Source organism: Lutra lutra, chromosome 9 (assembly GCF_902655055.1).
Source record: "Lutra lutra chromosome 9, mLutLut1.2, whole genome shotgun sequence".
Taxonomy (NCBI): Eukaryota; Metazoa; Chordata; class Mammalia; order Carnivora; family Mustelidae; genus Lutra; species Lutra lutra.
In genome coordinates this window covers 120,761,794-120,789,263 of record NC_062286.1, presented here as the reverse complement: position 1 = coordinate 120,789,263, position 27,470 = coordinate 120,761,794, and the positions used below count along the sequence as shown (strand labels likewise).

General features: G+C 47.6%; 2 protein-coding genes across 8 annotated transcripts in view; one reads left to right on the top strand and one right to left on the bottom strand.

Annotated features, from left to right (window-relative positions):
• The window catches only part of CEP250 (centrosomal protein 250), a 47,949-nt gene extending 40,799 nt beyond the window's left edge, over window positions 1–7,150 (bottom strand). For 4 of the 7 annotated variants that reach the window (XM_047743702.1, XM_047743707.1, XM_047743704.1 and 1 more), the window contains exon 1: window positions 7,012–7,150. The gene's annotated coding sequence lies outside the window, so the exon portion shown is untranslated. Of the gene's footprint in view, window positions 1–512; window positions 1,719–7,011 lie in introns of those variants that run through there. The other 3 variants (XM_047743706.1, XM_047743708.1, XM_047743705.1) reach the window with 3 other exon arrangements.
• A 12,406-nt stretch (window positions 7,151–19,556) lies between these two features.
• On the top strand, window positions 19,557–23,888 carry GDF5 (growth differentiation factor 5). The gene is made up of 2 exons (XM_047745842.1): window positions 19,557–20,341; window positions 22,476–23,888. Exons 1-2 carry the CDS (start codon window positions 19,717–19,719, stop codon window positions 23,348–23,350), a joined length of 1,500 nt encoding a protein of 499 aa, XP_047601798.1. The 5' UTR covers window positions 19,557–19,716; the 3' UTR covers window positions 23,351–23,888.
• The last annotated feature ends 3,582 nt before the right edge of the window (window positions 23,889–27,470 follow it).

Sequence of the window (27,470 nt, the reverse complement as noted above, 5' to 3'; positions counted from 1 at the left end):
AAATGGTTGAGTGGCTGACTCTTGGTGTCAGCTCAGGTCATGATCTCAGGGTCATGGGACTGAGCGCCCAGGCTAGCTCTGCACTCAGCTCAGGGGTGAGGGGTGGGGGTGGTTGGGGAGGTAAGGGGGTCCGCTTTGGATTCTCTCTCCCTCTCCCTGCCCCTCTTGCTTGTGCGTGCGCCAGCACTCACCCTCTAAAATAAAGAAATAAATTAAAAAAAAAAAAAAAAGGATTTCTGGCTCCTCTGGAAAAGCAGAATATCTAGTGACCTGTGACCCGCATCCCTACAAGGCAACGACCAGGTGCAGTTAAGAGTGTTTGCCCCCTATCTAAGGGGGGGCATATGCTCTCCAGTTCACCAGTCTCCAGCCCCCCCACCACTCCAGTTGCCCCAGCCTATTCTCTCCCTCACACCGATAGCAGATTTTAGTGTCTATTTATCATTGCACTTGTGCTGTTGCTTTTCTTGTAAGAGTTACAGAGGAAAGTTCAGTTTACTAATTTACATTACCTCCTGGACAACAGAAGACCGTGGAATTCGTAGAGCCTGTAGGAGACCATAAGGGAAGGGCACAGAGTGGGAAGGGTAGAGTGGCACCAGGACTCCAGGCTGCCTCTTCCTAGCCTCTAACCCGGGTGAATGCGGTCTTCCTCCACACTCCAAAGATCGTCTTTTTCTGCCCTTCCTTTCCACCACGGCTGTGTCAACCCGTTCACCGGGGGGCTCTGTGAGATGCTGGCTCAGTCTCTCCCTGTGGAGGAGGCAGGAGCTTGCAGGGAAACCACTCTTGCTGCCAACACTGCCAGCAACAAAAGTAGCTCTCAGTTGCTTCAAGGGACCCTATGGACCTTTTTCTCTCCTAATACCGTGAGCACTGGGGCTGGGCTTTTGCACGCAGTGGGAGTCTCAGAGGTCTCAAGGGCATCCTCTCCCTCCTTTGAATTCCTATCCCCCAATGTTGAGCTGAACCATATAAAATTGCCACATTTGCCCATCTTTAACCTATGAAAATGGTAATGTTGTATAGTTCAACCTACTATCTCTACAGGCAGCTCTGCCACAGTCCTCAGAATTCTCATACTTAAACCATCTCTTAGGATGAGGCTAGGGCTGCTGTTAATCTGTGTGGCTCAGCTGGCTAAGTGTCCAACTCTTGGTTTCAGCTCAGGTCATGGTCTCATGGGTTGTGAGATTGAGCCCCTCAGTGCGCTCTGCACTCAGCACAGAGTGAGCTTTCTCTCTCCCTCTATCCCTTCCCCTGTTTGTACGTGTGTGTTCTCTCTCTCTCTCTCTCTCTCAAATAAATAATCTTTTTTTAAAGCGGCTGCTGTTAAGATGTATACACTCTTTGGGAAGGTGATAGTAATGCTTCAGTAAAGAAGTGGAATTGTATTAGAATTATATGATTATTTTATTTCAGCAGATAATTTAAACATTTTAGAGCTATTTAAAAAATTTAGTCCAATCCTCCCATTTTACAGGTAAGGAAACTGAGGCTTCCAGAAACACAGTAACTTCATCTTGTTCATGTTTTATTTATATGTTCCACTTACCCCAAAAAATGATTTGGAATTATAGCAAACATACCATATGAATGTAAGATGTTACTAATAGGGGAAATGGGGTGCAGGGCAGACAGGAACTCTCTGTATTATGCCATTTTCCTATAAATCTAAAATTGTTCTAAAAATAGTTTATCTTAAAAATGATTTGAAGTGTTTTACAATTAAAACAAAAAAAATCCCCATAAAACTTAAATTCATTAAAACTAGAATAAAAAGAGGGAGTGAACAGAGTCTCCTCAAGATGGAGTTCAGCACTGTTTTATTAACACTCTGTCAATCTCCCAGGAAACGAACTAGCAGACCACCAGAAGAAAGGTAGGTTTCCGTGTCCCCCCAGCAAAGGGAAAGGTCAGTATTTGGCAAATGCTTAGCGGCTGGATTGTGTTTATGTGACACCGTGGAGGTCAGTGTGCTCTGTAAACTGTAAAGCACTGAATAGACAGGAAAAGGAAAAAGATTCACTTCTTTTATGCATTAACTTATTCCATAGACACTCATGAATTGGGAGCTCAGTTTTGGGCAGTCTGCCACAGTGATAGAGACATGAGCAAGACTGACCACCTCCTTTCGCCAGGAAACAGACTAGAAGGGCAGTAACCTCTGAACCTAGAGTGGAAAGTGAGAGAAGAGTGATACACATTATGTTGAGTTCCCCTCACCTGAAACAAACCAAAAGGGGTATTTAAATAAAGTCTAGAATAGAAGCAACACCACCTAGACTTAGAGGTGTGTATACTGTAAGGACTAGGATGGGGACTAGTATCATTAAATAGAATTTGTCACTTACAGAAAAGGAAAAATGCTTGAGGGCACAACATTTTACTTCCCGAACAATGAAAATTAAAATAAATAAATATATATAAATATATATATATATATATATATATATATATATATATATATGTCTATAGAGACAATTTCTGTTTTGTTGTGGACACACAAAAAAAATCAGCATGTTTTCTGTCTCCAATACGCTATGGCACCCATGAAAAAACTTGTGGCAAGGGGGTGGGAGGGACAAAAAAAAAGAAGCAAGTTCTGAGGTTTATCCTTGACTGCACCCACCCTGCACCCACGTGCACCCAAATGTTTATAGCAGCAGTGTCCACAATAGCCAAACTATGGAAAGAACCTAGATGTCCATCAGCAGATGAATGGATAAAGAAGATGTGGTGTATGTATATATACAATGGAATACTATGCAGCCATCAAAAGAAATGAAATCTTGCCATTTGCAATGGCGTGGATGGAACTAGAGGGTATTATGCTGAGCGAAATAAGTCAATCACAGACAGATAATTATCATATGATCTCCCTGATATGAGGAATTTGAGAGGCAGGGCAGGGGTTATGGGGGGTAGGGAAGGAAAAAATGAAACAAGATGGGATCAGGAAGGAGACAAACCATAAGAGACTCTTAATCTCACAAAACAAACTGAGGGTTGCTGAGGGGAGGGAGGTAGGGAGAGGGTGGTTGGGTTATGGACATTGGGGAAGGTATGTGCTACGGTGAGTGCTGTGAAGCGTGTAAGCCTAATGATTCACGGACCTGTATCCCTGGGGCAAATAATACATTATATGTTAATTAAAATAACTTTTTAAAAAAATCATGGATTTTTTGGATTCCATGGATTGGAATCATGGATGCTGCCAATTTTGAGCAGTTTCTTCAAGAGAGCATCAGAGTGAATGGAAAAGCTGGGAATTTCGGTAACCCAGAGCAAGATGGCTGTTAATTTCTGAGGTGCCTTTTTCCAAGAAGTATTTGAAATAACCCACCGCAAAATATTTGGAGGAGAATAATCTACGTGATTAGTTGCATTGCCTCCAGATTAACCATGATAGGGGAAGATGAGGATTAAAATTCATTTACCTGTAATATTCTGTATGAGTTCTTGAATAAAACTTGGGAAGCAAAAAAAAAAAAAAAAGCTTGTGGCCCCATCCATAAACCTCCCATGAGGGGCCTCTCTCTTTTTTCCTCCCATCTCTCTGGCTTCTCCCTTTAGTCTCCTTTGCTGGTTTCTCATGTCCCCAAGGTTGGAGGCCCTAGGGCTCAGGCTTCTGGCCTCTCCTCCATCTACATTCATTTCCGGGGCAACCTCATCCCCGTCAGTTTCCTGACTTAAAATAGCACCTAGACATCCATGACTCCTGTGTTAGGTCTCCAAGCTACACTTCCCTCTGGAACTTTACACTCCTAGACTAAGTCCAGACACCGGTTTAACTTCTCCACATGGGTGTCTAAAGAGGCATCTCAAAGTTAACCTGTCCAAAAATGGACTTCTGCTCCTCCAATCTTCCCCATTTGAGTATATGGCAATGCCATCCTTCTGGCGCCTCAAGCCCCAAAGCCTATGGTCATATTTACTCCATTCTCCCACACCCTATAACCAATCTATCAGCAAACCTGTTGGCTCTACCAGATGCTATCACTTTTCAACCCCTCACTACCACCATCCCAAGCCAAGCCACTCTCTCTTGCCTGGTGTGGTGGCTTTAAGGGACACCCACAAATTCTTTGATATTCCTTCCTTCAAGAGGCAGAGCCTAATTCTCTCTCCTTGGGTAGGAACTGGAATAAAGCTAATGAAGCTGAATAAAGTAGAAATGACTTCCAAGAAAAGGTCATAAAAGGCACTATGGCCTCTCTCTCTCTCTCTTCACTCTCCCCACCAGGTCCTGAGAACACTCAGGCAGCTCTGTGAAAAGGCCCAGCAGTAAGGAAACATCTTGGGAGCAAAGCAGCCAGGAACCTGACTGCCATCTCCTGAGAGGGTCCCGAGAAACCCTAGGCCAGAAACACCCGGCTAAATTGCTCTTAGATTCTTCTTCTTCTTCTTCTTCTTCTTCTTTTTTTTTTTAAGATTTTAAAATTTATTTTGAGAGAGAGGGAGAGAGAAAGAGAGAGCATGAGTGGGAGAGGCAGAGGGCATGGGAGAGAGAATCCCAAGCAAGGAATCCAGTGCAGGGCTGGATCCCACCCATAACCTAAGATCAGGACCTGAGCCAAAATCAAGAGTCGGACACTTAACCCGACTGTGCCCCACTCCTAGATTTCTAATTTACAATTGTGTGAGATAACAATTGCTATTTCAAGCTGCTAAATTTGGGGGTGATTTCTTGCCCAGTGATAGAGAATTAATACATCTGGATTACTGGAAAAGCTTCCTAGACTGTTGTAATACTACCACCCCTGATTCTAGAATTTGTTCTATCTCAACAGAGTATTCAGAGTGATCTTTTAAAACAGTGACAGATTGGGGCGCTTGGGTGGCTCAGTGGATTAAAGCCTCTGCCTTCGGCTCAGGTCATGATTCCAAAGTCCTGGGATGGAGCCCTGGGATCAAGCCCCAAATCGGGCTCTCTGCTCAGCCGGAAGCCGGCTTCCCCCTCTCTCTCTGCCTGCCTCTCTGCCTACTTGTGATCTCTGTCTGTCAAATGAATAGATAAACTCTTTAAAAATAAATAAATAAATAAAACTGTGACAGATTATGCAACTCAGAACCCTCCAATGGCTACTCAGAGGAAAATCCAAAATCATCTTCATGGCCCCGAGGCTCCTAATTATTTGGTCCCAGCCCCCAATGGTTTTAATTCCATGTCCTACTCCTCTCCAGTCACACAGCCCTCCTCGAGGCATGTGCTTGGAACACAACAAGACACCCACTCATCTCTGGGCCTCTTCCTCCAGTTATCTTCTTGATTCGCTCGCTCCCTTACCACCTTCAGATCTCTGTTCAAGTGTCACCTCAGTTAAAGTTGTTCCCTAACCTCCAAATATAAAATATCACCACCCCTCCATGCACTGGTATTTCTATTTACCTTATAACGTGCTGTCGCTATCTGATTATGTGTAATATACTTATCAGAATGTAAACTTCCCAAGTACAAGAATAGTTTTATTGACTGTTATATTCCCAGCTCCTAAAACAGTGCCTGGTATAGAGTAGGTACACATTAAATATTCGACTGACCGAATGAAAGAATATAAGGGCATTAGGTAACATGATCCATATCATCAATGATCTTACAAAACGCTCACAGCTCTATAACCTTCTAAAAAGCAAAAAAAGGATCATGTGGCTTATATAGCACTTTACTTTCTCAAAACAATTATCTGCAATCTTCACCAAAAAACCCTTTGAGGTAAGATCATTGTCTTCATTTTGCAGACAAGAAAAATAATGCTCAGAAAATGGAAGGGATATAAATGACTGGTAGCCAAGCAAACATGAAAGCCCAATCTGCTTCCAAACTCTAGGCTTAATCCATTACATTAAGCTCATAAATCATGAAATATGAAATCACAGCTCTGTCAGGGGTATTTTCTAAAGCCTGTGAAATGATGAGGTCTAGGTCTGCAGTTCTCTGATGGAAAAGGAGCAAAGAAAAGTAGAGTGTGCCTGAGGAACAGAGGGCAGGAAGTAGGTTCTGGCCCGGATTTTGTCCCAAACTCACTCCCTATATTTGGGGATATCAAATCTTCTTTCCAAGCCCTCCCAGTCAAAATGCACATCATAACCGTGCCCACCGTAACACACGGGTTAAAGTAAAAACCAATTCCATAGACATTTACCAAACCCAAAGGCAATCCAGTGAAATTATCACATGCTCTGGGGATACACAGACTAGAATTCACTTCCCAGCTCCACTCACTAATTAGTTGTGGAACTCTGGGCAAAATGATCTACGAATGCCTCAATTTCTTCTTGCATAAAATGTGAAGACAGAGAACCCACTTTATGAAATTGCTGTGAGGATTAAACGGGCCTTCACCTGTAATACATTTAGTAGCACTCGACACACTTCGTGACTATTTAGGAAATATTAGTGTCATCATGTGCCAGGCTCTGTTATCTAGAGATGAAAAAGGCAAGACATAACACCCCAAGTGCACGGGTGTACAAGGGGGCAGGAAAAGTAACTCCGTGCAACGAGTTCAAAAAACCAAGCAGTGGAATTAACAGCGCCTGCAGAAAGCGGTTGGGAAATGTTTCCAAGGAAGTGATATTTGAGTCGGGTTGCGGAGAACCAGAGTTCCGGAGCGGGGCGGCGGGTGCGACTGGGCTTTAGGACAGATCACGTGCAAAGCCCCAAGGACAGAGGGAGTCGCAAAATTCTGGGAGCCGGGAGCGAGACGCGCGCAGGAAGGAGAGCACAGCGCCTTTTCCTGACCCCTCCGGACTCGGCAGCTGTGGATACGAGGGTCGGGAAGATCCCCTTCTGCGCGGATTGGAGCCCAGAGTGGTGGCCGCGGCTGGAGGCGGAGGCAAGGGGCCGGAATCCCTAAGACGAGTCCCAGACCCGCTCTGGGCCTCGGGTTCGTCCCGGGGAATGGGAACCCGCTGCTCGAACGGGATTCCCTGAGGCGCCCTCTTCGGGAGCGCCTCCGGACCTTGGACCGTTAACCCGGGCACCTCCCGCCTACCCTGAGGCCCCACCTCACCACGCTCGGCTCCCGCGATTTCCAGCGTGATCCTCAGCACGGGAGCGGGAGATGCAGCCACTAAGGCCCGGCCGGGGGCGGGAGTCCAGCCCCCGGTCCCGGCCAAGACCCCGCCCCCCCGACTCCGGCCGGGGCAACGAGCCCCGCCCCCGGAGCCCGGCGCCCGTAGTTGGATTGCGCCGCTTCGGGGCCTGCCGCCATGTTGAGTACTGGCGTCCGACTTACTGGAGTGGCCCAGAAGGAGCAGTGGGATTACATTAAGAGATGTAAGAGTCCCTGGCCAGAGATAACGACAGCCAGGGTTGCTGGATTCGAGTAAGGGAAGTCTTGGTAACTGAGAAATCTTGCCCTCAATCATCCCCCTTTTGGCTTCGGGGTTACATACTGCGCATGTGTTTGGGGCCTAGTTCTACGTGCGCCTGCTCACTGCTCCTTCCCCCCCCCAAATCGGAATGCAATTAACAACTGCGTGAGCAAAGGGGGAACCCGCGCTTGGGTCTGGATAAAACGTGCAGGGAGACCAGTTCTTGGGTTTTTTCACATCCAGATCGCGAAGCTCCAAGCAGCCTCAGGGAGCACGACACTTATAGCATACTCCGTGTTGTTCGGCCGCACAGTACTTTTTCGCGCACGTCTTGCAGAGAGTGGTGTCTGCGTGAATGTCTTAGTCCGAAGAACTGCAGTTTGTCTGATTTTCTGTGTAAACCTGACTTCCTCTAGGGAACTCGTTCTTAAATGTATGACCCACTGTTACTTCGTGGCGTTTTGTGCTTAAATTATCAATGCTTTGGGGCGCCTGGGTGGCTCAGTGGGTTAAAGCCTCTGCCTTCGGCTCAGGTCATGATCCCAGTCTCCTGGGATCGAGCCCCGCATCGGGATTTCTGCTCAGCGGGGAGCCTGCTTCCTCCTCTCTCTCTGCCTGCCTCTCTGCCTACTTGTGATCTCTGTCTGTCAAATAAAGAAAGAAAGAAAAAAATTATCAATGCATTATCATTCAAAACATCTCAGAAGAGTAAATTTCATTTACCTGCTTCTTTTACATTCAGTGGTTCTAAATTTTTAGTTGGGATTTAAAAAAAAATCAGGGAACTTCTTAAAATGCAAAGACGTGGATTCCATCCCTAGAGAGTGAGTAAACCAAAGGTGAAACCCCAGAATCTGCATGTTGGCAAATACCTTAGGTGATACATCAGGGACACTTTTGAGCTGCACGGATAAGGCTGTGTATCTCTAGCACTCAGCACAATCCCTGGTACAAAATAGGTACTCAGTAAGTGCTGAGCGAATAGTTGAATGGATGAATGGACAGTAGGAGTGAAACACAATCTGCAGCCAAAAGAACCTGACAAGGGAACACTTTGATAAGTGTATCTTTTCTCCTATAAGAACAGAAAAAGTTCTTAACGGTTACTTTGAGGAAAAAAGTAAGTGGAGGGCAGGAGGGAGGAGGGGGAGGACCCCGACTCTGAAAGGCAAACTATCTAGGGAGAAAAGAAGAAACATCAAAGACACTGGACAGAGAAAAAGATGCAAAGAATCAGTGGTGTGGGAATCCACCCCAGGGAAATACTCCTGCAATGGGAACTGTGCAAGAATGTTCACTACAGGGGCGCCTGGGTGGCTCAGTGGGTTAAGCCGCTGCCTTTGGCTCAGGTCATGATCTCAGGGTCCTGGGATCGAGTCCCGCGTTGGGCTCTCTGCTCAGCGGGGAGCCTGCTTCCCTTCCTCTCTCTCTGCCTGCCTCTCTGCCTACTTGTGATCTCTGTCAAATAAATAAATAAAATCTTAAAAAAAAAAAAAGAATGTTCACTACAACAATATTTGGAATGGAGAGAAAAGAAACAACCTCTTTGCCTCAGGGTCTTTGTATATACTATGCCTTCTACCTAGACCCCCTTCCCCCTCATCTCTAGGCTTAAGTGATACCTTTCCTTCCTTCAGGTCTCAGCTTAGATGATACTTCCTCAGCTAGATCTTCCCTGACCATGCTATTCAATATAATATCCTATCATTTTTTAAAAAAAGATTTTTTTGTTTATTTGACAGACAGAGATCACAAGTAGGCAGAGAGGTGGACAGAGAGAGAGAGAGGAGGAAGCAGGCTCCTGGCTGAGCAGAGAGCCTGATGTGAGGCTCGATCCCAGGACCCTGGGATCATGACTTGAGCCGAAGGCAGAGGCTTTAACCCACTGAGCCACCCAGGCGCCCCTATCCTATCATTTTCTATCACAGTACTCCGTTTCTTTCATAGCATTTCCCACTTACTATCATTTCTTGTTTACTTATTATCTTTCTCTACCTTAAAAGTTTAAGCTTCACGAGGCGAGGAAACTATATCTGACTTATTCCCAGCAGTTAGCACAGAGCCTGATACATGGTAGGTGTTAAATAAGCATCCATTGAATGAATGAATCAAGTCAGCCTCAGTATTACAAAGACTGATAACGTAAAATCCATCAGCAAACTATTCAATATGTTTAAAGACCATGAGGAGTGAATATAGGTTTCATACTACCAATAAAGGGTAAATGTAGTAGAAGGGGATTAAAACCAAACTAATCTTCAGTCTTTACAAAGGGGGGTTTGTTTATTCATTCCCTTGTTTGTTTATTCATTCATCCAGCAAACAAGTACAGAATGCTTATTCTGTACTAGTATGGATAATAATACAATGTATTAAGAGAAAGTTGGAAATTGTATCAAAACATAAAGTAGTACAACTGGGTATTTTGTCTGGGTCAGAGCAGAAAGTGGAGTTCAGTGATGTGTGAAGGTGGCTAATATTCCCCCCCAGAGGTTCTCCAGACTTTGAGAATACATCAGCCTTCAAATGTTCTTCAAAGTGCCAGGAACTTTTGGGACAAGCAAACAAATAATCATACACATCACTTGAATTGCTCGAGGCCCTAGTGCCGTCTGAGGAAAGACTTAATCCATCTGGCCATGTTGAATCTGTCTGACGAACCAGAGTAGGGAGAGGTCCTCAAAGGAGCCTGCACTGAAGGGAGAGAAGATGGATCTGTGGAAAGAAAACCAGCATTGGTTCCCTCCAGGTGAACTGGACTTCTTTCTTTATGCTCCAAATTATATCTCTGGAATATGCTTTGTATCCTAACTCTCTCCTGGGGCTAAAATATGGATCATGCACCCCAGCTTTGCTTGTTATTTATAGATATTCTCCCTATCCCATGCCAAGAAGCTGCCTGCACTGACTGACTTTCTTTCTTTTTAGAATTATATATGTGAAATTTCAAAGTGAGGTGCTAAAAAAAAAATACTTTTTTCCCCTAACAGCCTAAAATCTATTTTAAAGTTTTTTTTTAAAGATTTTATTTATTCACTTGACAGACAGAGATCACAAGTAGGCAGAGAGGCAGGCAGAGAGAGAGAGGAGGAAGCAGGCTCCCTACTGAGCAGAGAGCCTGATTCAGGGCTCGGTCGCAGGACCCTGAGATTAGGACCTGAGCCGAAGGCAGAGGCTTAACCCACTGAGCCACCGAGGTGCCCCTATTTTAAAGTTCTTAAATCCCTTATCTATGGGGTTAAGAGAGTGGAGGATAGAGAAGTTGTGTGGAAATATTTCTGGCTGTGAGTCCTTACCCTTCTTGGAGAAGATTTAACTGCTCAAGCCAGGTAATTGGAAGAGGGAACTTCCAGAAGGGTCTGAGGTGCCAGATCTATCCCCCATTGCAGTTGGAGAACACAGGGACTCGATCTTCCTCCTTCCCCGGGAAATCTAGCAATAAGACTTAAGCCTGATAACTGCTTTGGTGGCAGACTCAGGAGAGTGCTGCTGTGTTGGAGTTGGCCTGCTCTCCCAGAATTTGTCAGGGAATGTTTTGTTTGTTTGTTTGTTTGTTTTTTGGGTGCGGGCGTAGAGGGAGAGAAAGAGAGACTCTTAAGCAGGCTCCACTCCCAGCATGGAGCCAACTTGGGGCTCAACCTTACAACTCTGAGATCATGACCTGAGCCAAAATCAAGAGTTGTCTGCTTAACTTACTGAGCCACCCAGGCACCCCGGGAAATGTTTTCTGTAGGCCAGATGTGGGCTAAGTGAGAGAAAGCTTGCCTAGGCCCATCCTGGCTCCTGTTCAGTAGGGCCTCCTAGAGGGAAAAAGAGACCCCAGAAGAAAGAAGACAAATGACCACTGGCAACAGAGATGCCTTTGCTAAGGGGGAATTCAGGACAGGGGCTCAGCAGGGAACCCCTAAAGAGCCTGTAAAAGCACCCCATGAAGTTTTGATGATGGGCAGGAGCAGCTATACACATCAGCCAGACCCGGGAAGCATAAAGCCAGCCACGTTATGGCTGTTCAAAGAGTTTAAAAAAGACTTTTGCCACTCCTTTCCCCATCTTCCTCTCCATGTCAACACCTTGAGTGGCTGGAGTGAGCTGAGGATGACAGAGGGGAAGAAATTGAGGAAAAATCCCAGCCATTCCTCCCTTTCTCACTCCAAGCCACCAGTCTGAAGCAGAGCTTGGGGCACAAAAAGTATATAGTATCTTACAGTAGATTGTGAACCACCTGCTGCTGCCCATCTGAGTCTGTTCTTTCCTCATTAAACAGATATTGATTGAGCACCTACTATTGCCAAATCCTGAATTAGACACTGGAAGAGACCCAAAGATTAGTAATGCATGGACCCTGCCTAGAGCTTCAGCTCACAGACTCACATGGGAGTCAGGAAAATAACATGTTTCATACACACAGTGTGGTAAGTTTTGGAAGGAGGGAGTGGCTGCCTTCAGAGAGGTAGTGATGCGGTAACCTGATGGCAAAGGGTAAATCTGCTGAGCAGAGAAAGGCAGGAAGGGTGTTCCAAGCAGTATGCATGGCACAATAGTGTACGGGAGCCTAGGATATTTGGGGAATGCTGGGGGTTTCCTCCAGGAGCTCCTCTTGCTGATTCTGTCCCTAGGATTGTATGAATTTTCTTGGATTGGAGAATTAGATATAAAACAGACCCTTTCATCTGCTGCAAATTTTCCCCCTGGTCCTGACCCTGCCGCAGGGGGCAAGTCTTATTCTAGTCCCGGCCCCTTCTTACTGACAAAGTCAAGTTCTAAGTAACTAACTCATTCAAGCTTGACATTTCTCGAAGTGGGTGGCATCCTTCCACCGCCATTCCGGACTTGGGCAATAAAGGATGTTTGTGACAGCTCCCATAGGACCAGGTCCTCTCCTTCTTCAAAAAAAAAAAAAAAAAAAAAAAAAAAAAGCCCTTAATTATATTTTAACCTGAGATTTTACCTGCTGCCTCATGTGTCACAGCAACTAAGCTCCAAGATTCAGACAGGAGTCAGGTGGAAGAACATGGTGGAAAGAGCACTGGGCTTGGAGGCAGACATACTCACCTGGGTTGAACTTGTGGCTCTGCCTTGTGTCCTTGAGCAACCGGCCCTTGAGGCCCTCTCTGAGCCTCAGATCTCTCAGCTGCAAAATGGGGATAAATAATACTTCTCTATTAGAATTTTATTTGCAACATGGGAGATAAGATGAAGAGAGGGAGGAGTAGAAGAACTCTAGCAAGAATCTGAGCTTTCAGAGTTTAAGAATGACAATAAGGTTTTCATGTCCCAAATATTAACAGTGGTTACCTCTAGGGAGGGAGACCGGGGAGCTGTGCGAAAGGACTGTCTCTTTTAATTAAAAAGCTTTGGTATTGGAGTGACTTGGTGGCTCAGTCGGTTAAGCATCTGCCTTGGGCTCGGGTCGTGATCCCAGGGTCGTGGGATTGAGCCCCATATCCGACTCTCTGCTTGGCGGGAAGCCTTCTTCTCCCTCTCTCACTCCCTCTGCTTGTGTTCCCTCTCTTGCTGTGTCTCTTTCTGTCAAATGAATAAATAAAAAAACTTTAAAAAAAAGCTTTGGTATTGTTTGAATTTTTTTTACAATAAGCATGAATTAATTTGTAATTAGAATATATTCGGTATGGGTATCATACTTCAGTAAAAAGTTTTTAAGGGGTGACTAGATGACTCAGTCAGTTAAGCATCTGCCCTTGGCTCAGGTCATAATTCCAGGGTCCTGGGATCGAGTCCCACATCGGCCTCCTTGCTCAGCAGAGAGCCTGCTTCTCTCTCTGCCTGAGCTCTCTCTCTCGTGCTTGTGTTCTCTCTCTCTCTGACAAATAAATTAATAAAATCTTTTTTTTTTAAGTTTTTAAAAATATCTCATATTGCATAGAAAGTTATCCAGGAGACTGATAAGAGTGGTTGCTTCCAGAAAAGACTAGAAGAACTGGGTCTTTCTGCCTATTCTTTTGTACTACTGTTCAAATTTTTTTTATCACAAATTTGTATTATTTCTTTAATATGTGTAATTTTGAAGGGATTTTTAAATTACTTTTAAAACAAAAATATTTGAGATAAAGAATAAAAGTGAAAAATTATGGTTACTTTGTTCATGCCCCACACCTGCAACAGACAGAAACACACATACACCTACACACAGTTTCCAGACTATAGGAGTTGGCATGGATGGACCTAGGACAGAAGGCCCTGGCTCGGACCAGATGCAGTTCCCGAGGAGCTCAGGTGGGGGAGCCATTGAGAGCTCACTAGGGGAGAGCCCCAAGGAGTGGCAGGCAGCTCCTGGGAAGTTTAAACAACACAAACCAGAAAGGGAAGGGGAGGATTACGTCGCTCTGCTCTTTTGGGGCTCTCTGGGCTCCGTTGATGGGAACAGGCCAGGCTCCACAGATCAGAAGAAACATGTAGGGTCAGGGACTCTGGGCCCTCTTCCCATTCAAAACCCTAGCATGTAGGGTGATACCACGAAAGATCAACCTTCCTTCTAGAGGGAAGAGCACTGGATTCTGAGTCCTGTGTCTGCGTTGAGTCCTGCCTCTAGCATTTCTAACTATGGCAGTCACTTCACTTCTCTGAGACCCAGTTTCCTCATTTGTGAACAAGGTTAGCATATTAACAACTGAATCCTTTTTTTTTTTTTTAAACTATAAATTATGGAGCACCTTGCTGTATGCTGGTCAGTGAAAGAAATGCTTTACATATGTAAATACAATTTAGTTCTTAAAAGAAGATATTTCGGGGGCACCTGAGTGGTTCCATTGGTTAAGCGGCTGCCTTCAGCTCAGGTCATGATCCCGGGGTCCTGGGATTGAGCCCAGGATTAGCCTGCTTGCTCAGCGGAGTCGGCTTCCTCTCACTCTGCCCCTCCCTGCTCTGTGCTCTCTCTCACTCTCTCTCTCTCAAATATATGAATAAAATCTTTAAAAATAAATAAATAAATAAATAAATAAATAAAGACATTTTTATCCTAATTTTATAAGTAAAGAAACAGATCCAGAGAAATGATTTTGTTTTTGAAGTAATCTCTATGCCCGATGTGGGACTGAGACTTACAACCCCAGGATCAAGAGTTGTATGCTCTACTGATTGAGCCAGCCAGGTGCCCTTGGACATGATTTTTTTTTTTCTAAATTGATTTTTTTTTTAAAGATTTTATTTATTTACTTGACAGAGACAGAGAGATCACAAGTAGTCAGAGACGCAGGCAGAGAGAGAGGAGGAAGCAGGCTCCCTGCTGAGCAGAGAGCCCGATGCGATGCCGGGCTCAATCCCAGGACCCCAAGATCATGACCTGAGCCGAAGGCAGAGGCTTTAACCCACTGAGCCACCCAGGTGCCCCCTGGACGTGATTTCTGAAAAAATATAGATGAGGGAATGCCTGGGTGGCTCAGTCGGTTAAGTGTCTGTCTTTGGCTCAGGTCATGCTCTCGGGGTCCTGGGATCGAGCCCCATGTCAGGCTCCCTGTTCAGTGGGGAGCCTGCTTCTCCTCTCTCTTCTACTCCTCCCTGCTTGTGTTCTCTTTTTATCTCTCTCTCACATAAATAAATAAATAATCTTAAAAAAATTTTTTTAAACTATAGATGATAGGTAACATTTATGTACTGCTTACTATGCATGAGACACTGTTCTATGAACTTACAATTGATAACAATTCCATGAGGTAGGCATATTATTATTATTCTAATTTTATATAGTAGGAAATTGAGGCACAGGGAGATTAAATTAACTTAAGGTCACACAGCTGGTGAAATGGGGAGCCAGGAATTAAATGTAGGTAGCCCGGCTCTTAATCATGTTACAGATCAGACTTTCCTTTTTAAACTCTCCATTGGGTTTCCCACCACACTAAAGATAAAATTCAACATCCTTTCTCTGGCTTGCAAGGTCATGTTTGAAGTGGTCCTGACATGATCCTACTTCATCTCCTATCATTCTCCGGCTTGCTCACTCCGCTTCAGCCATACCAACTTCTCTTGGTTCGTAGATTCGCGGAGCACATTCCTGCCTCAGGTCCTTCGCATTTGCTGTTCCTTCCACCTGGAATGATCATTCTCCAGTCTTTTGCATGGCTCATTCCTTCACTGCATCTAGATCTCTGCTCAAACTTCACCCCCACACAGAGACATTCCTGTCTAAAACAGACAGTCCTTTGACCCTACTTAATTTTTCTTCACAGCGTTTAGAACTCTCCGTAATTATGCTTTTGTTTGCTGGTTTGTCTGTCTCTTCCATCAGAATGAAAGCATAGACTTGGTTGGTTGTCTTGTTTAACTCAGTGTTCAGGTGTGGGACCTATCATATGGTAGAAACCCAACAGAGAGTTGCTGAATAATTAAGTCCATAAATGAATGAATATCCGTGGGTACTGAATTGGCTAGAGGCACAGGCAGGATGCCAGCTGAGGCTAGAGGCTCTGCTGTCAGCCACTGTGCTTTGCGGGACTGGCTCTATCCGTGATAGCATCACGGATATGAAACCACTGTAAGAACTGCTAAGTGCCTGAAAAAAAGCAAAGGATCATTATTATTACTCAGTGCTCTGTTTGCTCATCTGCGAAATGGGGATAATAATACTCTGCCCACCAACTTTAAGAGGATGTTTTGTGGACTGCCAGTGAGATAATGGATGGGGAAACATAGAGAAGTTAAAGGCTCTGCATGGCAGAGGGGACCATAAAGATTATTTCTATGCTGGTGGCTTCCCAAGGCTCCCGTCCTCTACCTCAAGTTTGACATTAATATTGCTGACAGGAGTAGGGGAGGTAGGGGGACATGGGAGACCAAGGGACTCTGCATCCCAGTAATTAAACATGTTGGGACTGAAGTTCTGCCAGCGGCAGCATCTGGTTGCAATTACCAGAGGGGACTGAAGTGATTAGTCACCTTTATCGTGAGAGCCATGTCGGTCCCCTGGGTTCTTCCCTGGAGAGAGCCTTCTCATCAAGCTTGAGTCCCCTTTCCCTGCTCTCATCTCATTTCTGGAGTTCCCTGATCTCCAAACAATAGTCCCTGCTCTGAGACTCCTCCATGTCCCCAAAGTCCCAGGACATTGGATGAGACCTTGACTGAGAACCAAGAGTACCAGAATCACCCCACCACCCTTTTACTTCTTCTTGTGTTTCTATGGACCAGGTTAGGATTCTTTGCCACAAAATGTGTCAAAGCAGGAATTCAGCTTAAAAAGCGATTTAACCTTTCTGAACTTCTCTTTCTTCATCTACAAAGCGCGGATACCGGGAACATCTTCATTGTGGGATTATTGGGAAGATAAATAAGGTACAAAGTACAGCGGACTCCAAGGGCCAGAGTCTCATTTATTTGACTACCAGCTTAATAAATAGTATCTATTATGCATATTTGTCAGGTGCAAGGCTGATACCTATTATGATTCATTTAACTGAATCTCCGCAAACACCCTGGGAGGTGAGTACTGTCATGATCCTTGTTCAGGGTCTCAGAGAGGTTTAGAAGTTTCCAAAAATCATGCAATGCGTGAAAGCATCTACCAGAACCAGGATACCAAACCAGCGTGTCTCCAGGGGCCCTTACTCCTTATCAAACCATGTGCTGGGACATCTTTGTTGTTGGATTCATTTATCCCTTCATTTAGTCAAGTGCCTGATAAGGGGCAAGACAGAATTCCTTCCTTTAAGAAACTCAGAGTCCATCAGGGAAGTCATGACAGGTCCATAAGTCACTATACCTTGAGGTAGAAAATTATGGCTTTTGTATATAAGGGCCACTTAGAGGTTTATTCATCCATATCCCACACACGGAGAATTTGCTATGTGCTGGACCCCGTGCCCAGCACTGGAGATAAGTGAGAGATAAATATAGTGCAGTCTAGTCATCATCTAATGGGGGAGACAGAAATTTCAATAAATTATTTCAGTTGTCAGGGCTTAAGTTATGATTTTAAAAACATGGGAGGGGTGCCTGGGTGGCTCAGTGGGTTAAAGCCTCTGCCTTCAGCTCAGGTCATGATCCCAGGGTCCTGGGATCGAGCCCCACATCGGGCTCTCTGCTCAGTGGGGAGCCTGCTTCCCCCCCTCTCTCTGCCTGCTTCTCTGACTACTTGTGATCTCTGTCTGCCAAATAAATAAATAAATCTTTAAAAATTAAAAAAATTAAAACATGGGGAAAAGGTACATACACAGAGTAGAAGAGATGAACTGTGTTCAAAACAGGGGGCAGAGGCAGGACTGGGTAAGGTCTGAGCTGCCGAAGCAGGCAGAAGCACAGAGGTGGGATGGCAATTCAGAAGTGCATATTTTCTGGTGGATGAGGGAAGGCTTCCTGGAGGAGAGGGTACATGAGCTGGCACTTTTAAATAGGTAAGTTTTAGAGAGGGGGAGCTTTGGAACAGAGAGGTCCTGGATGCCTAGAAGCCAGTTACCAGGTAATTATAGTAGAACAGGCAGTGAGGACCAAGATAGTGATGCAGTGGGGGATGGACAGGAGGGAGGAATATCAGAGATGACTGCTTCAGTGTGGGCAAGCCAAAGGGAAACTGAGTATTGTGAATGTGGGTAACTGGGGGCAGGGGATAGAAATGAATTCAGCTCTTTCTTTAAGTTGCCCCAAAGAGTGTCTGAGGGTGCTTTGGTCCTCCGAGATGGGGAGGTGGAGCTCTACAGGGTATGTGGGCCCAGGAGCACACAGAAAGCTTGAAATGGCCAAGTTATGCTGCTGTGCTCTGAAGGTCAACGAGGACCCGGGAGCATCACTATGGAAAGGCTGGTCAAGCACCTGGACACTCCAGCCCTGTCTCATCCTTCATTCATCAAACACTCACTGAGCTTCTACTCTGTGCCAGGTCATGCTGGGAAACCAATCTGGTGACCTTAGAGTGAGAACAGATCCTCATTAAGCAGGCTCAAAGGATCTCAGGTTAAGAGGGAAGCTTTCCTGATTACTCCTTCTACGCTGCCTCCTACACTGTAACAAGTGTCATGGCGACAGGTACAAGAAGGGGTAGTTAGTCCTATCTGGGGATCAGGGAAGGCTTCCCAGAGGAGGCGAATTTTCAGCTGAAGCTCTCAGGATGAGGAGGACTTTCTCCAGTTGTGGGAGCTGATATTTCAGGTGAAGGGAACAGCTTCTCCCCAGGAGTCCTGCTGAAACTCAGACTTTTTCCAGAGCTACCAGAAAACATCAAGGGGGATGTCATTTTTCCAGCGTCCTGCAGGGGCCGCTGCTACCCCAGGCTGAGACTGCAGCCTCTGGGCTCAGCCAGTCCTTCCCAACAAAACTCGGGTGTCTGTCTTGGCTGGGGTGGTAGTGAGGTACACCCCAGACCTGCCTCCACCGAAGGAGTGGGCTCGGGGGTGGCAGTGCCCCCTGAAGCCTGAAGAAATCATCTGAGCTCCTTCAGTGGCACTTGGGGGGAGGGGTGCAGTGGGGACAGACATTTTTCTGTCTCTGGGTCACCACAAGTTTATTAAAATAAAAGCAACTGTGGGTAAATGCTGCCATCTGTGCTGCCCCCCCCCAACAACAAATCAGGCCCCAGACTAGACGCAGGGGTTGAAACTGCTTTAAAACACCCCAAGGACTTAACTGAAAACCCACACTCCCCATGCTTCTGGGGCTTAAGATCTTGAGCTCATTCCTTAGTATCTCTCCTCAGGAAGGTGGGGTGGGCTGCCCCTGGAGGTGGAGGTGAAGACCCCCTGAGTCTGCTCCATGGGCTGAGAGGCCCCCTAAGCCTAGAGCCCTGCCGCGGGGCTCTGTGCCAAGAGCCCCCCGTGAGCCATGGCCTCGAAAGGGCAGCGGTGATTTTTTTCACATAAATATATCGCACTTAAATGAGTTTAGACAGCATGACATCAGAGAGTAATTAAATTGGTTTGGGTTGGAATTCCGTTTCCAATTCCTGAGTTCAGGTTTGTAAAAGATTTTTCTGAGCACCTGCAGGCGTGTGTGTGTGTGTGTGTGTGTGTGTGTGTGTGTGTGAAGTATTTTCACTGGAAAGGATTCAAAACTTAAAAAAAAAAAAAAAACTGGAGCACACGGGCAGCATTACGCCATTCTTCCTTCTTGGAAAAATCCCTCAGCCTTATACAAGCCTCCTTCAAGCCCTCAGTCAGTTGTGCAGGAGAAAGGGGGCGGTCGGCTTTCTCCTTTCAAGAACAAGTTATTTTCAGCTGCTGACTGGAGACGGTGCACGTCTGGATACGAGAGCATTTCCACTATGGGACTGGATACAAACACACGCCCGGCAGACTTAAAGAGTCTCAGACTGAGGAGAAAGCCTTTCCTTCTGCTGCTCCCGCTGCTGCCGCTGCTTTTGAGGGTCCACTCCGTTCATGGTTTTTCCTGCCAGACCAGAATCACCTTCGCTGCTGCCGTCCTTCTCTCTGGTGTCAATCAGAGGCTGGCCAGAGGATGAGACTCCCCAAACTCCTCACTTTCTTGCTTTGGCACCTGGCTTGGCTGGACCTGGAAATTATCTGCACTGTGTTGGGTGCCCCTGACTTGGGCCAGAGACCCCAGGGGGCCAAGCCAGGCTTGGCCAAAGCAGAAGCCAAGGAGAGGCCCCCTCTGGCCCGGAGCATCTTTAGGCCAGGGGGTCACAGTTATGGTGGGGGGGCCGCCAATGCCAGGGCAAAGGGGGGCACCGGGCAGACAGGAGGCCTGACACAGCCCAAGAAGGATGAACTCAAAAAGCCGCCCCCAAGATCGGGCGGCCCTGAACCCAAGCCAGGACGCCCTCCCCAGACAAGGCAGGCGGCAACGCGGACGGTGACCCCAAAAGGACAGCTTCCTGGGGGTAAGGCACCTCCAAAGGCAGGATCTGTCCCCAGCCCCTTCCTGCTGAAGAAGGCCAGGGAGACCAGGCCCCCTCAAGAGCCCGAGGAGCCGTTCCGCCCGCCCCCCATCACGCCCCACGAGTACATGCTCTCGCTGTACAGGACACTGTCTGATGCTGACAGAAAGGGAGGCAACAGCAGCGTGAAGTTGGAGGCTGGCCTGGCCAACACCATCACCAGCTTTATTGACAAAGGGCAAGGTGAGGGGGTGGGGTGGCAGGGGCTCGGCTGAGAGGGAGGGGCATCTGCATGCGTGGAGGGGCCTTTCAGAGCCCCAACGCTGCACCGGTGGGAGACACTGTGTGCATTGGCCTGGGGTGGTGTCTGGGACTTACCTCCCACATGCCCGGTCCCAGGCCGGGTCAGAGCCAATGCCTGCAAGGTGCAGAGGGGGTTACTGAAGCCTGGACAGGAGACAAGACCTGCCAGTTGGTGGCAGAGTTGGGGACCACACTTTAAGACTCCTACCAGGCCATGCTCTGTTCCGAGGTGGGTTGGCCAGACATTGCAGGCTCCAGAGGTTTGTAGGTTTTCCCAGATGGCAGGGAGAGAAATTACTCTCCAGATACCTGTGGTTCTGCAAATTTGCCTTCAGGTTAGGGGACAGAGGAGGTGGGATGGGTGAAGGCAGTAAATGGGGTATCTTGGAATCATGGAATGACATTTAAATATATGGTGTGGGGTGTGGCAGACTTAGGGTCTAACTTGCAATGTGACCTTGAGAGAGTTCTTTTTCCCTCTGAGGTCTCAGTTTCCCCATCTGCACAACTCGATGGCAGGGGTGGACTGGGTGATTTCTGAGAGTCCTTCAAAAATGAACACTTTATGTCCTGTCCTAAACACAGATCATTTTTATTGTCAACCTGGGAGGGTATCCATTCCCCTCACCTCACTCTATGTTCACGTAGCATTACTGTTTTGGCTTTTCCCTCTCTACTTGCTGTGTGATCTCAGCAAGACTCTTCCCTTCTCAGGGCCTCAGTTTCCCTGTAAGTGTGAAGAGGGAGATGGATTACTCATTGCCAGGGTTGCTCATAGCTCTTATGCTCTGGTTCTGGGAGGCTTAGGACTTCGGCTGGCAGGATGGGGGAGGGGCCAGAGATGGGGAGAGGCTCCTCATTAGAGCTGGCCTGTGGGGGAATGACAGGGTGGGAGGAAGCGGGAGGCAGCAGGTCTGGCTGGGGTGGGGGAGGTGGCCTGGCTGCCTGCCCAGCCAGGGAAAGCTGTGACCCCTTGGGGGCTCATAAAATAAGTCCTTGTGCCCCCCAGCTCTAAGGGAGCTTGCAGAGGGGGAGATGGGGAGTTTAAAGGCCTAATTAGTCACCTTCTAGAGCAACGTATGAATGCTTCCCAATGGCAAACTGGGATTTAGGAAGGAGGGCATGCTGATTTGGACACACTACAGAGTTTCTCACACACACACACACACACAGCCTTGTATTTATACATATATGCTGAATAACACACACATGTACACATGTAAAAACACACCTTCTTACATGTACATATAGCATCATCTTACACATACACACACATACATACGTATCCTTCAAATATTCACACAAGCACAATCATACACACTCGTCGCTCACTATACTTTACCTTTAGTATTCACATTTAAGCCCAATTGTACGCTCATACACGCGCACACACACACACACACACACACACACACACCCCAGCTGTCACTCACACACACGCTCATACACCCAGCAGGGTAAAACATGTACACAACAAGATCATTAGACTAGGAAGCCGGGGAAATTGGATTGTCACTTGCCCTCCCTGTGTCGCATCTGTAGAATGAGAACATCAAGATCTTCCTTAAGGTGTAGTGGGAGTAGCTCAGGGTTGGGTATAAAAAGTTCTAGACTATAGTTCCAATTCTGCTTTTTCCTAGCTGGGTGATCTGGGGCAAGTTACCTAACTCCTCTCAGACTCAGGTTCTTCTCTGGAAAAAATAGGGCTCATTATAATACTCACCTATCTCCCCTATGAGATATCATATAAGATAAGAGATGCGGAGGGAGAGGAAGCGGCAGTTCTAAGGCTGAGGCATGTCTGATATGCATTGTCCTTGACACAAACACCCGGAACTGCTCAAATCACAGTCACATCTATGGAGAAACAACCCTACTTGCTCTGCCGTTTAGGAAGCTCCCTTATTTTGAAAAAGGTTCTCGGTGGTTTGGGTCTTGGCCTCTGTCAGAGTAGGGGAGAGGTTAAAGAAAGCTGTCTCCAGAGGGGAGAGAGCCGTGGCCCTCCCCTGAGGCCCCGAGGTGGCTGGCTTTCTTGGTGAGGTTGCAGGGAATGACTTCTGGGTGTTCTCTCTAGATGACCGAGGTCCTGTGGTCAGAAAGCAGAGGTACGTGTTTGACATTAGTGCCCTGGAGAAGGATGGGCTGCTAGGGGCCGAGCTGCGGATCTTGCGGAAGAAGCCCTCGGACACGGCCAAGCCAGTGGCCCCCGGCATCGGGCGGGCTGCCCAGCTGAAGCTGTCCAGCTGCCCCAGCGGCCGGCAGCCGGCAGCCTTGCTGGATGTACGCTCTGTGCCAGGCCTGGACGGATCTGGCTGGGAGGTGTTCGACATCTGGAAGCTCTTCCGAAACTTTAAGAACTCGGCCCAGCTGTGCCTGGAGCTGGAGGCCTGGGAACGGGGCCGGGCTGTGGACCTCCGTGGCCTGGGCTTTGACCGGGCTGCCAGGCAGGTCCACGAGAAGGCCCTATTCCTAGTATTTGGCCGCACCAAGAAACGGGACCTGTTCTTTAATGAGATTAAGGCCCGCTCGGGTCAAGATGATAAGACTGTGTACGAGTACCTGTTCAGCCAGCGGCGAAAAAGGCGGGCCCCACTGGCCACGCGCCAGGGCAAACGGCCCACCAAGAACCCCAAGGCCCGCTGCAGTCGGAAGGCGCTACATGTCAACTTCAAGGACATGGGCTGGGATGACTGGATCATCGCACCGCTTGAGTACGAGGCCTTCCACTGCGAGGGGCTATGTGAGTTCCCCTTGCGCTCCCACCTGGAGCCCACGAACCATGCAGTCATCCAGACCCTGATGAACTCCATGGACCCCGAGTCCACACCACCAACCTGCTGTGTGCCCACACGACTGAGTCCCATCAGCATCCTCTTCATTGACTCCGCCAACAACGTGGTCTATAAGCAGTATGAGGACATGGTAGTGGAGTCTTGTGGCTGCAGGTAGCAGCACTGGTCCGCTGTCTTCCTGGGTGGCATGTCCCAGGATGCTGGTCACAAGAGCCCGTCCCTTCACTCCCGGAATCAGAGAACCTGGGAAGCAGCAGCCAGGAGTTTCTACACCGCCTGCATGATAGGGGGTTCCCAACAGCCTTGCTCTTACTCTCTGAGTAGAACTGGGTTCAAGGTTCCCTTCTAGCTCCAAGTCCCCTTGTCTGAGGATTTCTGCCCTTCTGCTGCTCTGACTGGCAGGGACAGACCCAGGGAGACAGACTCTGAATGGGACTGAGACCCAGGAGACCTTGCTTTCCGATGAGACTCAGCCCTCAACCTCTCCTTACCTGGGCCTTTCTGGTTTCCAGACTTTCCAGGGAGGGCTCCTCCTGGGAGGGTCCACAGGTGCCGCCCTCTCTTTTGAATCACCATTGTGCCTGGTGACTTCCTGCCACTGGGGCAAATGAGATGCTGATTGGGCAGGGGTGGGCAGGAGGGGGTAAGGGCTTGGGCTGGGGTGAGGAGTGTGAGGCTGTTAGACTGTTAGATGAAAATGTACATTGACGAGATAAAAAGCAAAACTGTTACTAAAACTGTGGCAAATTTCTTGTTTACTCCAGGGGACCCGGTGACCCCTCAAAGAATGACTGACCCAGAGAAGGGAGGTGCTTTGCCTGAAGCAAAATGGGAGGGTACAGGCTGAGTAGGGCCAATGCTACCTCTAACCCCATTCCCGTTCCTTCCAAAGACCCGTTGGTCTGGAGCTCTTGTCTGCTCCTCTGGGGCCTGGCAACAGATTTTACATTCCTTAGTCAAGCTTGTTGCCTCCGAAATGGATTCCTACATGGGAGGGAAATTGGGAAATTCATTTCCTCTAAAATCATCCCCACTTCATTCACCTATTTGCGCCCCCCTCCCTCACATACTCACCATTTAGAGAGCCCTCTACCTTTCAGTGGGGAACTTGGGCTGCCAGGGATCTCCTCCTCCTTGTTGGGGCATCTTCTTTTTGCCATTGACCGCTGTTCCTTGAACCATCTTGTCTGTGGCCCTGCTACCCTCCGGTTTGACAACTTTACCAGTCCTCCTGCTCATCGATCGCCTCCTACCCATCACTCCACCTCTAGAAACAGCTGGAGTCCCTCCCTTTTACATTATATATTATACAAATACCTAATCATATATTAGATAAGTAACCTCCCCACTAACCTTAGACAGACCAATGCCAGACACATCCTGACAATGTTTCCAGCTTGGGGCTTGGCCCAGAGTAGATGCCCACTTCCCTTTAACCACTAGAATCCATAGAGGGCACGAGGCATGAACGCTTGGGCGGGGAACAGAGCCCTTTGGTTGGTTGGGAAATTTGGGCATGCAAATCTTTGTTCTAAGGGCTCTGGACCAGACTCTGCCTGGCTGAAGAGAGGGAGGACCAGGGGAAGGGAGTCTAGGCCTCTGCTTCCCACCCAGGAGGCCTCAACATTTTCCCCACCTCTCTCCAGCTGGGTCTTTGATTCCCAGGGCTCCTAGCCAAAGCTGTTTCAACAGTAGGGATTCCTGCCCAGCTAAGGGCAGATCTTGTGTCCCTTCCCTCTAGGCCTGAAACCTGGGTTGTCAGGACCTGTCCCTGTCCCACAGGGGCCAGTGCAGGGGGCAGCCTAACTTTGAGCTCCCGCCCTGGCTTGGAGGCCATTACCTGTCCCTGAGGGGCCAGGCTGCACCTGGAGCCTAGCCCTCCCTGGCCAGGCTTCGTTGTGTTTGGCTGGTGGCAGGCCTGTGAGCTCCGGCAGTAAACAAAGGAGCCGCCATAGCAGACAGAGTTCTGGTGTGAGGGGAGAGTGGTACAGGGGAAGCCAATCAGGGGGCTGTGGACACAGGGAAGAGCAGTGTAGTAGCAGAAGGCCTGGAAATTTAGGGGAGAGAAGGAGAGGTGGAGGACGAAAAGGTTACAGGTGGGGCTGGCTCCTACATGCACTGATTTTCTGGTCTGTGTGTCCTTTATTTCTTGGAAATAATTCTGACAGCCTGGAACGGCACCCTGCCTGAGCCCTGTCAGAGGGGGCCTTCTGTCATCTCAGCCCCCGCGCTCGTCCTGCTGCAGGCCCGAGCACTGCATTGACTGTTGTGGTCTGGCTTGGTACCTAGAAGCTTCCTCTCCCACCTCAACCTGCCCTGGAACTTGCTTTCGCAAAAGAGCCACTCAGACTATGTGCCCTCCCCTCTTTCCCCCCCAGACTATGGGAATCCAATCAGACAAGTGTGGGAAACAGTCCTTCTATCCTAACCATCCGATCAGCTTCCTCCCTGGACAACGATATCTACCTGGGAATCCACCTCCAGTCCCCATCGAAACAAGCTACGGACTTGTATGGAACACTTGTGTGCCAGAGGGCACCAAGAGTGTATCATTCTTGGGGTTCACAAACAGGCTCTCTGCTGAGGTTCACAAACATGCTCATAGCTCTGAAGGGCTCAAAAGGCAGCCCGGTTTCAAATTTCGGATCTGTCACTTAGAGTTAGAGGCCTTGGGCAAGTAACTTAATTCCATAAACCTTGGTTTCTTCATTTGTCCGGTTGGGGTGGGAGTGGAAGTCAGGAGGGGGGAGGGGTAGACAATATGCCTATTTCATAGGGCTAACTGTGCGGATATGAAAGACACTCAACACAATGACCAGCCCAGTGGTGGCACTAAATAAATATTAGCTGTTATCATTATCGTGTCTCCAACAGTCCTGTGAAGCAGGTAGGGAAAGGACTATTACTCTCCACTCCCCACTTTTATAGATGAGGAAGCTGACATCCAGAGAGGTAACACAGGCCTCCTGCGGGTCTTAGCCTTCTTTGTACCATTCTTGCTACTTCTCTGGGCCCCCCATGCCACTGACTCTGGTCCTGGCATAGACCTTGCCTTCCTGTTCCTAAAAGTTTCTCCTTGGGGATACACAATATGTTAGCTTCTGGGGACAAATAGCTAAGCATGTAGGTTAGGACAGGGAAGATGAGAGGCCCATAGGGGTGGAAAGAAGTGAGTGTTCTGATGTCGTCTCTTAGCCCTTTCCACATCCCTATGTCCCAGGGCCATACATGGGAGGGGGACTCAGCTTTTCTAGGGTTTGGACACACAACCCTGGAACACCTCTCGGACTTCACTCTGACTCCACAACTAGTTCTTTGGTTCTGTGTACACTTGTAAGGAAACAGAGTAAGGAAGGGTGAGTCCCATATGCTTGGGAGTCGGGCCGATCTGCGTTCCAGTTCTGGTTTCATCACTTTCCAGCCGAAACTCTCTAAGCCTGTTTCTTTGTCTGTAAAAGAGGGATAATAATAAAAAATTTTACGGGCCTGGGATCTGGGAGAGGGGATGTTTATTCATTCCAACAACCTTTGATCCATTCATTCATTTGTTAATCAATAAGATTTTATTGAGGGCTTGCTATGGCCCAGACTCTGTGCTGAGGGTTGGGATAATAATAACAGTCACAACTGTAAATGTTTATCAAGGGCCTATTATGTGCCGGAATACTGTGCTTAGCTCTCTACCTGACTTCTCTTATCTGGCAATGACCAGGCCCTCAAGTTCCATGCATGAATGAAAGAGAAAATAAAGACCCCAAAGAATCTAGGATGATGATATAATAGGCTGAATCAAAAGAAATGAAATAAATGGGAAATTTCGAATCACCCATCAGAATGCGTGAAACTGACCATACAAGTACAGCATGTAAGACAATGGGATTTCACAACTTCAGATGGGAAAGAGATAGTATTACAGGCAGTTGTGAACTGGATTGAATCAACGAGCATAATGTGGGTGCCTAAGTGCAAATATTAAGTGTGGGCTTCATTCATAGAAAGGTAGTGTACAAACCCAAGGAAGTTGTCGTTTGCTCTGTTAGGCAGGACTTGAGGAGTGTTGAGATGGACAGAGTAAGGGAGAAGCAAAGTCAAGGGTGAATCCTGTGGGGTTTTTTCGCTTGGGCAACTGCGTGGAAGGTATGCCATTCAAGAACAACAATGAAAGAGAACACAGAAGGAGGAACACATTTTTGAGAGGAAGATGATGAGGTCCTATTTGGACATGTCAAGTTTGGAGAACTCTTTTTTAAGATTTTATTTATTTATTTGACAGATAG

Bases quoted from the DNA above. Each gene is read 5' to 3' on its own strand.
- GDF5 (XM_047745842.1), top strand. From the start codon at position 19,717: ATGAGACTCCCCAAACTCCTCACTTTCTTGCTTTGGCACCTGGCTTGG. The intron at 20,342-22,475 runs GTGAGGGGGTGG...TGTTCTCTCTAG, and splicing joins CTTTATTGACAAAGGGCAAG to ATGACCGAGGTCCTGTGGTC.